General features: G+C 37.9%; 1 protein-coding gene across 3 annotated transcripts in view; it reads right to left on the bottom strand.

Annotated features, from left to right (window-relative positions):
* Positions 1 to 13,831, bottom strand: part of nav1b (neuron navigator 1b) — a 58,578-nt gene that overhangs the window by 8,574 nt on the left and 36,173 nt on the right. For 2 of the 3 annotated variants that reach the window (XM_047348393.1, XM_047348394.1), the window contains 20 exons: positions 13,260 to 13,433; positions 12,594 to 12,646; positions 12,205 to 12,228; positions 11,663 to 11,740; positions 10,954 to 10,965; positions 7,922 to 8,005; positions 5,692 to 5,803; positions 5,488 to 5,609; positions 4,616 to 4,624; positions 3,945 to 4,120; positions 3,627 to 3,783; positions 3,252 to 3,450; positions 2,814 to 2,914; positions 2,631 to 2,726; positions 2,177 to 2,345; positions 1,324 to 1,559; positions 1,062 to 1,216; positions 891 to 962; positions 499 to 695; positions 287 to 405 (listed from right to left, as the gene is read on the bottom strand). In XM_047348393.1, the coding sequence (XP_047204349.1) occupies positions 287 to 405; positions 499 to 695; positions 891 to 962; positions 1,062 to 1,216; positions 1,324 to 1,559; positions 2,177 to 2,345; positions 2,631 to 2,726; positions 2,814 to 2,914; positions 3,252 to 3,450; positions 3,627 to 3,783; positions 3,945 to 4,120; positions 4,616 to 4,624; positions 5,488 to 5,609; positions 5,692 to 5,803; positions 7,922 to 8,005; positions 10,954 to 10,965; positions 11,663 to 11,740; positions 12,205 to 12,228; positions 12,594 to 12,646; positions 13,260 to 13,433 (2,345 nt within the window). The remainder of the gene's footprint in view (positions 1 to 286; positions 406 to 498; positions 696 to 890; positions 963 to 1,061; positions 1,217 to 1,323; positions 1,560 to 2,176; positions 2,346 to 2,630; positions 2,727 to 2,813; positions 2,915 to 3,251; positions 3,451 to 3,626; positions 3,784 to 3,944; positions 4,121 to 4,615; positions 4,625 to 5,487; positions 5,610 to 5,691; positions 5,804 to 7,921; positions 8,006 to 10,953; positions 10,966 to 11,662; positions 11,741 to 12,204; positions 12,229 to 12,593; positions 12,647 to 13,259; positions 13,434 to 13,831) is intronic. The other variant, XM_047348396.1, reaches the window with a different exon arrangement.

Here is a 13,831-nt window from a genome sequence, read left to right as displayed (position 1 = left end):
TCAACTCAGACAGAGGCAGAGGTAAGTAAAACCACCAAAGAAGAAAAACAAGTTGGTTCTAAGTTTTGGTGTTGAAAACAAATGGATTAAAAGGTAGTTCTGAGACGTCACGTTCCTCCACCATTTTTATTTTCCCTCTTAAAATAATCTAGGTTTTAGAACTTAAAATTACTACACAAATCCTTCACCCAAACTTACTCTTGCTACAAATAACTGCTGTGCTGGTGTTCTGATGCCATCAATGCTAAATATTTAAGTGAAAACACTATTAGTGACGAGCTCTCACCTTGACGCCATCTTTTGCTCCTTCTTGCAGATATGGAATAATAGAGTGATTCCACAGATCAATGAACCAAGACCGAAACTCATCAACTGAAACTGGGCAGGACAGGAAAAAGCAAGGGCCTGAAGAGAAGGTGAAAAAGAAGAGGAAACATTTAAATCACACATATAATCTTTTAAATTATTCAGTGATTTTCTGTTTTGCATTTTCCATACCAATGAGAAAGTCTGACGTGCTGTGCTTCTCGAGGAAAGTGTGCAAATGATACCACAGTTTGGAAACCCAGTCTAAAACCCTGATCAGATCTTCGTTGGTTAAACTCCTTTCATCTTCTGACTCCATAAGCTTCCGGTGCAAATATCGTGTGAGAAAGCCATTAGCTGGTTCCACGTTGTTGGAAAAGGTCACCATCCTGAAACAAAAACAAAAATATGTGCACAAATCCATCACACATTACCTAGCATCCTTTATCATAAAATAAATGACAAGAAGGTTATCATGTCAGATGTTTTCCATTTTACATGGGTATCAAGTCTACATTTTAGTCAACATTAGAAAAGGAATCTTCTTGAACTTTATTGTGATAGAAGCCTTCATTTAAACCAACCTAAAGCTTAGGTGCAGGCCATGATTTGCTGTCATCTTCACCGGCTGATTGCTTGTTCCGATAATGTAAGGACTAAATGCAAAGACACAGTTACACATACCAGACAATTTCTATGTTTATATATATTAAATGTCTCTGAATCTGCCTTCAGTCTATGTATTACAATTTTACCATTTGTGATATTTGCAGGTGAGAGCACCATTAACAAGTTCACTGATGGAAACTGGATTGTGAATGTCATCTAAAATAACCACCAACGGGATTTCTGACGTACTGGTTTCCCAATCTATTTCATTGGCCAGGTTAGAAAGATAAAGCTGCAGATCCTGGGGAGAAGGAGGGGTAAAAAGAAACAGTGGTGAAAATGACACCCTGACAAACCAAATAAACTCAATAATGTACTGATTTTTGATTAAACATCAGTGTCTGCTACCTTGCATGTCTGTCGGTGCATATTGAAAGTGATCACAATGCTGTCTGTGATTCCGCGGGCACTACGGTCCACCAGGTACTCAGCCAACCGGGAAGCAAGGTATGTCTTACCAGTCCCGCTCGGACCAGACAGGATAAGACGACGGTGTTTGAGTAGGAGACTTATGTAATGTTGCATCATAGGTTTAGGGATGAGAGTTTCAAACACAAGGCTGTCCACACACTTCTCTTTCAAACCTGATTATAAAGAGAGGAAGTGAGAATGATCTGATTACGAACTGTTGCAATAAACAATAAGATTGATTACTATCAAATAACTGTGTAAGAAATGATAAAGAGCAGTATTAAACTTCAGTTGAAATCTATACACTGAATATGTATCAGGTTGTGTAATAGCAAGATGATGTTCTGAAGACAGATTTTTATCACCTTGCATGTCCTTCATAAGCCTCACTAAGCTTCAGCACTTCACTCTGAAAATAACTCTGGTTCAAGTGTAGGAAGTGTGTGCCCAACCCCTAGGCTGCAGGGGAGCAGTTTGCTTTACACTTCTTTATGGCCCGTGTTTCTGAGGCTGGTTCATTAGCTGAATTTGACAGCATGGAGATCATATTGCTCAAAGCTCTGCCTAAGCTGCTGTTACCATTCCTGTGTACAAAAATGGAGGAGGAACTGACCACCTACAAACCAATAGTTAGTTGTTCTTTGGATGAGCAGATTGAGAATTTGCATACCGAGTTTAAAATAAACATTGCACAATAAATCTAATGCAAATGTATGCCAATTGTAATTAATTAATGGTTTCTGATCCAAAATCAGAAGTTTAAAATCATCAATTGATCAACTTTGTAGACCTTTTAGTGCTACTGTGATGCCCGTTGGGCCCCGTGACATGCAACGTGATGGCTGTGTCTCAGGGGCTTCGCCTCCCAGCACTCTTTTAATGTGGCCCATGCTGTAACTGAAGACTGAGTCTGTAGAAAGACCCAGACTGGAGGTGGGGTCCACCTTGGCTATATAGACCTGTAATGAAAACCATGGAAAATTGTTATGTTTGCAGATAATAAAAAAAAACACTCCCCTAAACTAATGTTCAACACTTGCTCCAATAAGAATGAGTATTATTAAAGATAATTAGATTTGTCCAAAGCAAGATGTGCTACAAACTGAACACTGTTTGGGGATTATAAATCCCACAAGTGTTTTTGTCTTGTTTTGGAAAACTTGCAATACAACTTCTAAATCACAACTTATAACCTGTATTTCCTAAAAAGTTTGCATTTAGGTTGTCTGAAGATGGTATCTTACTTTGAAAGCCTGACTGACAGCAGAATCCAACATGACCCAATCCATCCTGCCATTGACCCTGACAGTCCCAATGAAGAAATCATGTGGTTTAGCCTCCTGTTGAGTCAAAGTGCAATAATTAGGTCATACTGGATGTGCAAGGACTCATAAAAATGAATAAAAGAGAAAGAACAACATACTCACATCTTTAAAAACACGTAAATCTGCAACACAAACTACCACTCTGACACGATGATCATCTCTCTGTGTGGAAAGGCTGAGAGAATCAGCAGAGTGGACATCTGCTGAGGAGTAAAAATAACAAAGAAAAAGAAGCAGAACTCAAGAACTAAGAAAAGTGAGACAGCATTTATTCTGATAAAAAAATTAACAAATTGGTGACTTAGTGTTGTTCTAGATTGGTGGTATGTTTCATAGGGGCCTTTCATATTTGAAAAAAAAAGCTTCTTCTACAACTTGTCAAGTTGTAATTTATATAAGCTACAATTAAATTCTAAGATATATATATTTTTTCAGTGCTGAGGTATTTTTTAAAGTTGTCCAGTCTATTACTACATGCTATGTCTAATTGTCCATCAAACTGTTCTATTTTTACTCTTCCTGTCAGAGACTGGACTGTACCTGAGCTGCTCCCTTCACTCAGACCTCTGCTGTAGCTTTTGGGCATGTGCATGGCTACTGACTGATGGGGGGATGAACTCCCTAGGGCTGTGAGACCTGAGGACTGGGACACAGAGCTGGATGGTCCAGGAGATGGACAGGGAGACAGACTACCTGTCTTTAGCTTATCGTTCTCAGTCTTCAGGTTCTCCACTGTCCTCTGAAAAAACAAAATCACAAGATTCACAGTACAGTTCTTTAAACAGTGTGCTGTGAATACTGCTTGAGTGATGATTTTTGCATTGCAAAGATATTCTGAAACTTAATGTTCAAGAGAATATCCTTAAATGTTTAAGTATTTAGTATAAAAATGTTCATAAATATACAAGCACATACCTGCATGTTGGTCATGGTCTCCTGCAGTTGCTCGAGCTGATGTGCAGAGCTTAAAGCCTCCAGACGGATGTCTGTCAGCTTTCGTTCCTTCTCCCACAACTCTGAGCGCAGTTCTGTTACAACTTTATCATCTGCCACATCATCTCCTTCACAGAGTCTGCAATAAAATAACAGCACAAAAGGTATTAGAAAAACCAAGCAAATACAGTATAATGCACACAAAGTTCTGTAGATATTTATCATCACCTCTAAGTTCAACAATGATACTCATAAAAACCACATGTGAACATCAAAACTTTATAGTCTATCGAAGCTTACCCTGCAGATGAAGCAGAGGCAGAGGATTTCATTGGCTGTTGAGGGATATCTCCAATAATGGTGACCTTTGGTGAAGAGGGTGCCGAGGACTCTGGAGTGGCGATCTCTTCGATGTCAGCATATGGCCCCGACTTTGAGCCTTTCTTACTGAAAGCTTTGTTGAAGGAGCTACGCAGCTGTTTGGAGGGAATAAAATCCGAGATGAGCATGTGCAATTATTTTGAAAACTATTAAATTAACGTTAAAAATTTTTAAATCTTCAACACAGAGTGCTAAAAGGTTGTATGATATAAAACATGGTTCCAATGTTAACTTTTGGAAAGTAATTTTTTTATTTTTTTGCATGTGTGTGTAAGTTGTGAGTAAATGGTGGGTAAATTGAAGTAGATGATTCAGAGCTGATGGACTGTGGAATTTGAGAAAATCTGTTGTAAAATTAAATGTAATTTGTGAAAAATGTATTTGCGTAAAATCCTTTACATAAAAATGTTGAAACTCATGCAGATTGGTATGTCAAATTATAGGATTAAATGATATTACGAGGAGTTGATTGAGTAGAACAAAATGGAAATACACGTTTTTAAATATGTCCTAAGTATGACTCATTAAAGCATGCAGGCTGGCAATCCAGGAGAAGGTTTAGATTTTGTTTAGGTTGCAACATCACTCACCTCAAAGACCTAAAAAAAAAAAAAGTGGAGCATGGGGAGAGAATAGAGTCATACTTAATACCATCTGGAGAAAAACAGGAGGAGAATCATTAACATGCATAATAATGCAGGATCGTTGTCTGGTTTCTGTTATCCTTTGATTAAGAGATACTTTAGTGTATCGGTGCTTGAGCTTTTTCTTTTTCTGGGTTCTATAACTTTGTATTTTTTAATGAGTTGCAAGATTTCGCCTTAAGTTCAACCAAGTTTTTGTGGTTCGATGCTTTATTTGGCATGTTCTTTTATTATTTTTTGGGTAGTAGTATTTGTTCTTTCCAGCTTTGTGTCTCCTACATGCCTTGATTAAGTTGTCTAATCAAGATCACTTGTTATTTATGTTTCTTCCTCATTATGCATCTTTAGCATAGTCATTTATGTTCATGTTCTCTTCCTGAAACACTCAGATAGCATGGGCCAATCAGATCTGTGGATGTGTCTATTAGATTGGTTTATAAGCTAGAAAGGTTATCTGTCTTCAGCTCAAAACATTTGACATTTGTGTTTTAATCTTTATTTCATGCTGTTGTTATTTTTTATATGACTATACTGGCAAATATTTAACTGGACATATCAAGATTTAAAAAAAACACAGAATCTCAATGGGAGTTGATAGAAAAAAATACAAAATCAGTTGAATTTTATTTTATTTTGCAAATGTATTTGGCTATGAATTAATCAACACAAGCTTGTTCTGTAGAATATCCCTGATCATCTAAATAAATGTGTTAGACTTTCATGCAAAACAACAAAGAAACTCCTAAAATATGCAACTTCAGACTTCTTGTTAGCTTATTGCTTAATATTTAGTTATGTTTGTGCTTTTGTTTCCTCACCCAGCTCTTCTTTTTCTTCTTCTTGGCCTCCTGCTCCTTGAGGCTTCCCATGCTTGAGTGACTTGTAGTGCTTGTGAGACTGGAGATGCTCTCTGATGAGTTCTGTCTATTTATCAGCAGCTCTGGATAACAGCAGGAAACAAAACGGTTGAAATACTCCAAGAAATGTTTATTGGGGGTCTAAATTGGCATCACATTTTGTACCTTTAGGTGTGATATCTGGGTTACTGAGAGCACTCTGAATGATCTCTTGGGCTTCTGTATTTTTGACTTTTAAAACGTCAATGGTCTGTTTCAATTCAGTGAGCTCAGAGTCCTGAAGAAGGAGAACAATGTCAGTTCACAACAGCTGATGAGGAGGGTGACAAGTCCTTGAGCTCTCACTCAGGCTTTTAGGAAGTGTTAAGCAGTTGACAACAACATGGATTATTCTGCCATTTAAACTTTGACCCTCATCTGTTTTCCTGGATAAACATAAGAGCTATACCCCTGTCTTTACAAACCATGACGGTTATAGATCATGATGACTGAATGATGATTTGTATGATTTGTTTTACAGGGTCAACATTTTAAACCACAAAAACTTTGTAAACAATGCACTTTGGACAGATGAGACCAGGATAAATATCTTTAGCAGAGTGTTATGTTTGGAGAAAAGAAAACACAGCATATCATCACAGATACCTCATATCAGCTACCAAGCTTGGTGGTGAATGGGTGATGGTTTGGGCTTGTTTCATGGCCACAGGGCCATTTAACAAAAGCAAATTTGAAATAATGCTGTCGAAATGATCATTTATCATCACTCCTCTAAAATGCTCTTCTCTGCAGTAATTCATTACTTGTGTTGGACCATGTTTTGCTGAATATTGGACCATTTGCACGTTGCTGGATGCCACTATACCTTTCCAACGTCATCGGCCATTTTGTACCGCAGGATAGTCTGCTCCTACAATTCCCAGCGGGCACCGCGGCTGATAAGACAGGGGCATCCCAGTTCCAATGCCACAGTCAACTATATAACAGAGGATGAGACGGCCCACCATTGCTTTTTAGTTTGGGACCTACACACGGTTACCGGCATCTGAAGCAGCATTCTGGAGAAGAAGTCCCACGTGGATTTTCATTCATTCTCCTCGTTGGCCAACAAGAAAACTAAGCGAATTAAGCTTACAGGAATAAGAAGACTTGTAAGTTTACCGATCGAAGACGTGGGTTTAACACGTAACCAAAAAATCACGGAGTTTCAAGGAGACGGATTGCCACCATTGTTTCTGTTCCAGTCGACTGCTGACGGTCAGATCATATTTTCCCTTTCGCCAAGGAGGCCAGAGGACGGAGATTGACCGCTTTTCTTGGAGTTTAACCACGGAGATGTGCAGTAACTCCCCCCCCCCTCTCACTCACTGCCCCAGGAGGAAACTTTCAACAAGTAAAATCCATCCTTTTAGTTTATTTTTTATTTCTTTATTAGGAATAGCATGGGCAGGGTAGAGTAGGATCTAGTGCGATTTAGAATCGCCCCTTATAGTCTAATGTGTTCTAAACTGTATGTGCATGCAACCTTTTATTGAAACCTTGATTTGCTGTGGATATCTGAAAGCCGCTGTGCTTCCCAGCTGTGTGTGTTTTGCTGTGTTGTTTTAACACCTGAGAGCAAGCTCAGGTGCGCTGTGGAACTGAAGTGCTATAATAACTTCATGGTAAAAATCCACCATTTTCTTTGTCTTCGACACTTCATGTTTTATTAGTTGCCGCCAAAAGCTGTACAACCCTTTGTGTGCTCGGACATCCCCAGCGGTGGGGGATGTTTTATGGCTTACAGTAACTAAGATACACTCTCTGGCGGGCTACTCCCCAAACTCCGCCCATTATCATTTGTTTGCCATAATTGCTGGTTTGACCTCACACTGCTGTTTTGTTTTATTTGTTTAGTTAGATATTTTACCCTTTTTGTGTTGAACTTTGCATGTTTGATTAGGTGAAGTTTATTGAATCGGAGAGCAGATTGTATCAGGGCTGTTGATTTAATAAATATTCACGTAGATAAAGTGAAGGCGTTTGTGTTTATTTTGCAAGAGGGATTTGTCAGTCAAAATAAGGTCAAAGTTCCCCACGTTTCGGCAGAAACGGTTGATTAAACAGTGACATCTAGTAATAGTTATCAATTATTACTGAGTATTTAACGGTTGTTATTATCAAGGAGTTTAGGCTACAATTACAACACCAGAGGACATCTCTGTCTTTGATTCATACATAAGGATTTTTGGTTAAGAAATTAATTTTGTCAAATTATGGTTTTCAATTATAATTATTGATAAATATTAATTAATCAATAATCATAATCCCAACACTTGTGTCTTTACTTCTGTCATGTATGGCCTCCTTATGACGCAAAAGAGAATTCATTAGTTGCACAATATCAACAAGATACCTTTTGTTCTGAGGAGACTGACAATGTCTGCAGGCGTGCTGTCATCAGCGCCAGACTCTGCTCAAACGCTGCAACCAGATTAGCCTGTAAGAGGAAGAAAGATAGGTAAATAGCCACAAAGGGACACACTGTGTGCAGATGGGAACATGCCATAGGTATGAGTCATAAACTCAGTCAAACTGTTCTGCAACCACAGTTAGCACATATAGCTTTCTGCAGTTAACTGGGAGAGGAAGGAGGGGATGTAGCAGTCAAACAGCTGTGGTTGATGTCAGAGCTGAGAGCAAACAGGGCAATGATGGTGGTGAGGCAGACTTCACTGATGTGAAGCCAACCTCATGTAGCAAGTTCATCTTGTTGTCGAGGAAATGAAAGATGACAAATAGAGAGTAAAGAGTAAGTTTTTTGTTTTTCAGGCAAATACTTGATGACCCATGCTGTCAACATCAGGCTGAATTAGCCAAGAAATCCAAAGCTCATTAAGGAGGAGGGGTTTATAATTTTTGTGCAGATTTAAAAATAGCAGATCAGCATTGATAGGTTCAGTGTGGTTCATATTTTCTTTTTCATTTTTCTGGACAAATTTCCCTTTTTATACCATTGCACTTAATATTTTGGCTCACTAGAAAACAAAAATGCTTTTTCATGATTTTGTTTGTAGTTGTATCTAATATATCTGCTTGACTTAAGCTCTTTAGCAAATGTTTAAGATCAGAGCCCCAGTACAGTATGCAACATTCACTCAATGCTTATATATCAATGTCTTGCCTTATTTTAACGGACACCTCTGACCTTCTACCATACTACAAAAATTAGTCTGGGGTTCAAATTACAGATATTGTCACTTCTTTTATAAGGTTATGCAATTCTGTGTTTCTGCTGGAGTTTGTTTATTCATATTCCTTCAATAATGCTGCTGTTTACTTAATAAAATGTTTTTAAAGCCAGTTGCAACTTAATTTATAAAAAATATATATTATTTGCTGATCTACTAAACATCACTATTCTATTGTCCAAATATATATATATTCATAAATCAATAAGTCTTATAACTTGTTAAAATTTGTTTGAAGAAGTGATTTCTACCTTATATATGGAGGGATCTCTAATACATTTCTCGGGATTCAAAACAAAATGACCTTGAAATCAATGGAACAATGAATTAATAATTCTGTTAGATTATAAAGATTGAACAAAGTTAAATTACAAAACGTTGAATCAAATTTAAATTAAAAAAATTCATTAGTTGTAATATATATATATACAGGGGTTGGGCAATGAAACTGAAACACCTGGTTTTAGACCACAATAATTTATTAGTATGGTGTAGGGCTTCCTTTTGTGGCCAATACAGCGTCAATTCGTCTTGGGAATGACATATACAAGTCCTGCACAGTGGTCAGAGGGATTTTAAGCCATTCTTCTTGCAGGATAGTGGCCAGGTCACTACGTGATACTGGTGGAGGAAAACGTTTCCTGACTCGCTCCTCCAAAACACCCCAAAGTGGCTCAATAATATTTAGATCTGGTGACTGTGCAGGCCATGGGAGATGTTCAACTTCACTTTAATGTTCATCAAACCAATCTTTCACCAGTCTTGCTTTGTGTATTGGTGCAATGTCATCCTGATACACGGCACCGCCTTCAGGATACAATGTTTGAACCATTGGATGCACATGGTCCTCAAGAATGGTTCGGTAGTCCTTGGCAGTGACGCGCCCATCTAGCACAAGTATTGGGCCAAGGGAATGCCATGATATGGCAGCCCTAACCATCACTGATCCACCCCCATGCTTCACTCTGGACATGCAACAGTCTTGGTGGTACACTTCTTTGGGGCTTCTCCACAACGTAACTCTCCCAGATGTGGGGAAAACAGTAAAGGTGGACTCATCAGAGAACAATACATGTTTCACATTGTCCACAGCCCAAGATTTGCGCTCCTTGCACCATTGAAACCGACGTTTGGCATTGGCATGAGTGATCAAAGGTTTGGCTATAGCAGCCCGGCCATGTATATTGACCCTGTTGAGCTCCCGACAGACAGTTCTGGTGGAAACAGGAGAGTTGAGGTGCACATTTAATTGTGCCGTGATTTGGGTAGCCGTGGTTTTATGTTTTTTGGATATAATCCGGGTTAGCACCCGAACATCCCTTTCAGACAGCTTCCTCTTGCGTCCACAGTTAGTCCTGTTGGATGTGGTTTGTCCTTCTTGGTGGTATGCTGACATTACCCTGGATACCGTGGCTCTTGATACATCACAAAGACTTGCTGTCTTGGTCACAGATGCGCCAGCAAGACGCGCACCAATTTGTCCTCTTTTGAACTCTGGTATGTCACCCATAATGTTGTGTGCATTTCAATATTTTGAGCAAAACTGTGCTCTTACCCTGTTAATTGAACCTTCACACTCTGCTCTTACTGGTGCAATGTGCAATCAATGAAGACTGGCTACCAGGCTGGTCCAATTTAGCCATGAAACCTCCCACACTAAAATGACAGGTGTTTCAGTTTCATTGTCCAACCCCTATATATATATATATATATATCTATATATATATATATATATATATATATATATATATCTTGGTTGGAATAAACCGTCCTTTGATAATTTAATGAATGAGTGCTTTGAATTTGTTTCATCACATACAAGTAATAAACTTGTAAAATGGTTTTAGAGATTGGGAAATAATCTGCCTAACAATGTCCTTGTTGCACCGTCCTTATGACTTTATGCCTTCTTCTGTTAAAAACAACAGAGACGAGACATTGAATGGTGGGAAACAAAAAAGGTGTAATGACATGGAGCAAGACTCCAACCAAACACTGCAAAGTAAATGCACAGAAAACAGTGATGAAACTGTTACAATTTAGAAAGCAGATGCTTCACTGAAGAGGTGGACAAAGGATGAAAAAAGCTGCATTATAAAAATTATTTAGAACTGTAGATCTAGCCAGTGGGATGTACAATACCACATAAAAGCTCTAACAGAAATTCATAGTTCATCACAGTTACGCTCTAACAAACCTGGCCTAGCTGCTGCACCCAGCATCCAGAGGTGTGAGTCAGTGGGATGCAGGCAGAGGGCAGCAGTGAGTCCAGCAGTCAATATAGCCAAGGTATAAAAAAAGGGACAGTTGCATTAGATCTGGGAAAAATCTTTTATACAGTCTAAAAGAAAAGAAAAATACACACAATGGTGGTCTTCACATACTCACTTAAACAGAAACATCAAAACCAAAACCAGTAAATGTGCTAAAAAAAACTGCTTCTTTCATAGATTTGCTGTTTCAGAGGCAAAATTCTGACTTTGAGCCCCTATAAGGTGCTAGATTTATGCATTAAAAGCTGTGCAAAAAATAAGAAGAAGAAGCAGAGATTAAAAAGTTTTTACACACAAATGATAAAAACAGATATTATGAACAGATTTAGGGAAGTACAGATGTTTTAATTAGATGGGCTACACAGTAAGGTGTCGAAATTATGTAATGTCATTGTTGAATTAGCTTTTGTGACAAAGGTCTAAGGTCAATGCATGTATATATATATATATATATATATATATATATATATATATATATATATAAATATATATATATATGTGTGTGTGTATATATATATACATACACACACAAACACATAGGAAAGGCCAGAAGATTTTTGACATAAGGAAAAAAATCAAGTCAAATTGCTTCTGGCAGAAAGTGAATAAAAAAGAAATAACTGCTGTACATACATTGGCAGAAAGCTGCATAGTCAGGTCAGCCACCTTTTCCTGGGACGACTCCAGCTCTCGTCTCAACTTGCGGATTTGCTGCAGACAAATTTCATATCAGGTCTAAGATAAATTGTTCTTCAGACAAAACTGCAAAAGTATTGATGACGTTATTTCTGAACTTGAGTAATATAATGCATGGATGGGTCATGTTAAACACACTCCTTTGCTTGTGTACAACCACAACATGCAAAAAACATTACATGGAGGTTATTGCACCACAAAAAGGAAAGATAAAAAAATTGAATGAAATGCACCCTACTTTAATATGGAGAGCACGCACTACAACATTTAGTGGGGGTTCTGGGCTGTCTTTAGTACATTTTGGGGAGTGGCACTTGAGATCAAAGAATATTGGAGATTAAACAAAATTGAGTAAGTTATGAGCTGCTGAGATAAAGATCCATGGACTTCCTGGAACTCTGTGAACACTGCTGGATGACTGGACACATTCCAACAAGTCTGACAGATGCTGCAGCAGATAGCTATAACACGAGCCTTACCTCTCCTTGAATTCTTTCCTCATTCTTATGAAGCATCAAGACAAGAAAAGGGAATAGAGTGCAGCAATAAGTCTAATTGCATTTGCATAAAAAAAACAATCAATTTATCTATATTTATATTGGTCCAATTTGAACTGTTCAGAGATGAAATCTAAAACAAAACAAAAATCTAAAAAAAAAAAAAAAAGAATTTTATACACAGTCTTTACTTCTAAGTAAGATTGTCTAATGAAGCAGAATTGTTTTTTTATTTTATAAAGAAGAAACTTATAAACATTCTATGTTATAACAGTTAGTTTAGAGTTGAAACCATAAGAACTAAACTACAACCAATGTTAGATGTATATTAAAAGGACCTTTATCCATATAAAACAGCTGTGTTGACTCACTGCAGAATAGTTGGATGAAGCATTGGACGCCAAAGAGAGCACAGAGCCATGCACTGAAAAAGACAAAGTAAAGATATCATCTCTTGCAAAAACAGTGTTTCATGAACAGAAATTCTGATTTATTCAGTAAAGAAACCAACGATCTACTTTTAGTTAACTGCAAATCTTTCTCATGAAACATTGTTAAGGCATAACTGAATTAGAAATAAGCATAAACTATAAAAACAAAAAAGTGTCAAACTTTTGGAAAATAGAATATTTGAACAAATATTTAAGAAGATATTACTCCAGAGACATAATTTAAGTATATGACTTTCTTTATGAATATTAAAAAAATAAATATACCAGTGTTGACATATATTTTTTTCTGTTGTGTGTGGCAACGCTTAAGGAAATAAATAAAAGTAAAGTAATTAAAATATGTGAATACGTACTATAATTAGTCACTTGAAATAGCAGGGCAGTCCATGAATGTACATAACAAAACTTTCCCTTTATCTAAATGACATCTAAGCTAAATTCCAACATTGGAATCTAACATTTTAAATCCTGACTTCACTATCAGTCTAAAATGACCAAGACTTCTCTCCCTTTTGCCTGGGTATGAAAGCAAAATGTTCATGCTGAAGTATTCAACCAAAAAAGAGGAAAAGCGAGAAAATTCACCATCCTCTCCTGGTTCACGGAAGGACCCGGATCGGAGCATGCTTTTTGGCCGGTCAGCCAGAGACATACTGCTGCCCACGGGGGAGGATCCATACAGATCACAGACTGTGTCACTGGAGGGGCCTGTGCTGTTGGAGCGTGATATCCTTGGGGTGCCACATGAAATTGGGGCAACTATTGTGCAAAAGAGGCAAACAAAAGAATTAAACTCAGTCCCACATCCACAAAAACAGCAAACAGGTATACAATTAGTATTAGTACAATTAGGTATACAAAACTTATTCGAATGACTAAGTGAAGGTCAGCACCATGGTTCCACAAAAGCTTTGCAAACTGGTCTAAAAGGCTGCAGGGGAGTATCATCTTATCAGCACCACATTCTCAAGGTTTGACACTATTTAAACATCAATCCATCCGTTTTCTATACCCACTTCTTCTGTACATGGTCACCTGTACGGTAGCCGTAACGTTTTTGGACTGTGGAAGGAAGCCGGAGTACCTGGAGAGAACCCATGCATGCACATGGAGAACATGCAAACTCCACCGACTCTCAGCCAGGAGTCAAATCCAGT

The sequence above is a fragment of the Girardinichthys multiradiatus genome, chromosome 20, assembly GCF_021462225.1.
Source record: "Girardinichthys multiradiatus isolate DD_20200921_A chromosome 20, DD_fGirMul_XY1, whole genome shotgun sequence".
NCBI lineage: Eukaryota > Metazoa > Chordata > Actinopteri > Cyprinodontiformes > Goodeidae > Girardinichthys > Girardinichthys multiradiatus.
This window is presented reverse-complemented; position numbering and strand designations above follow the sequence as displayed.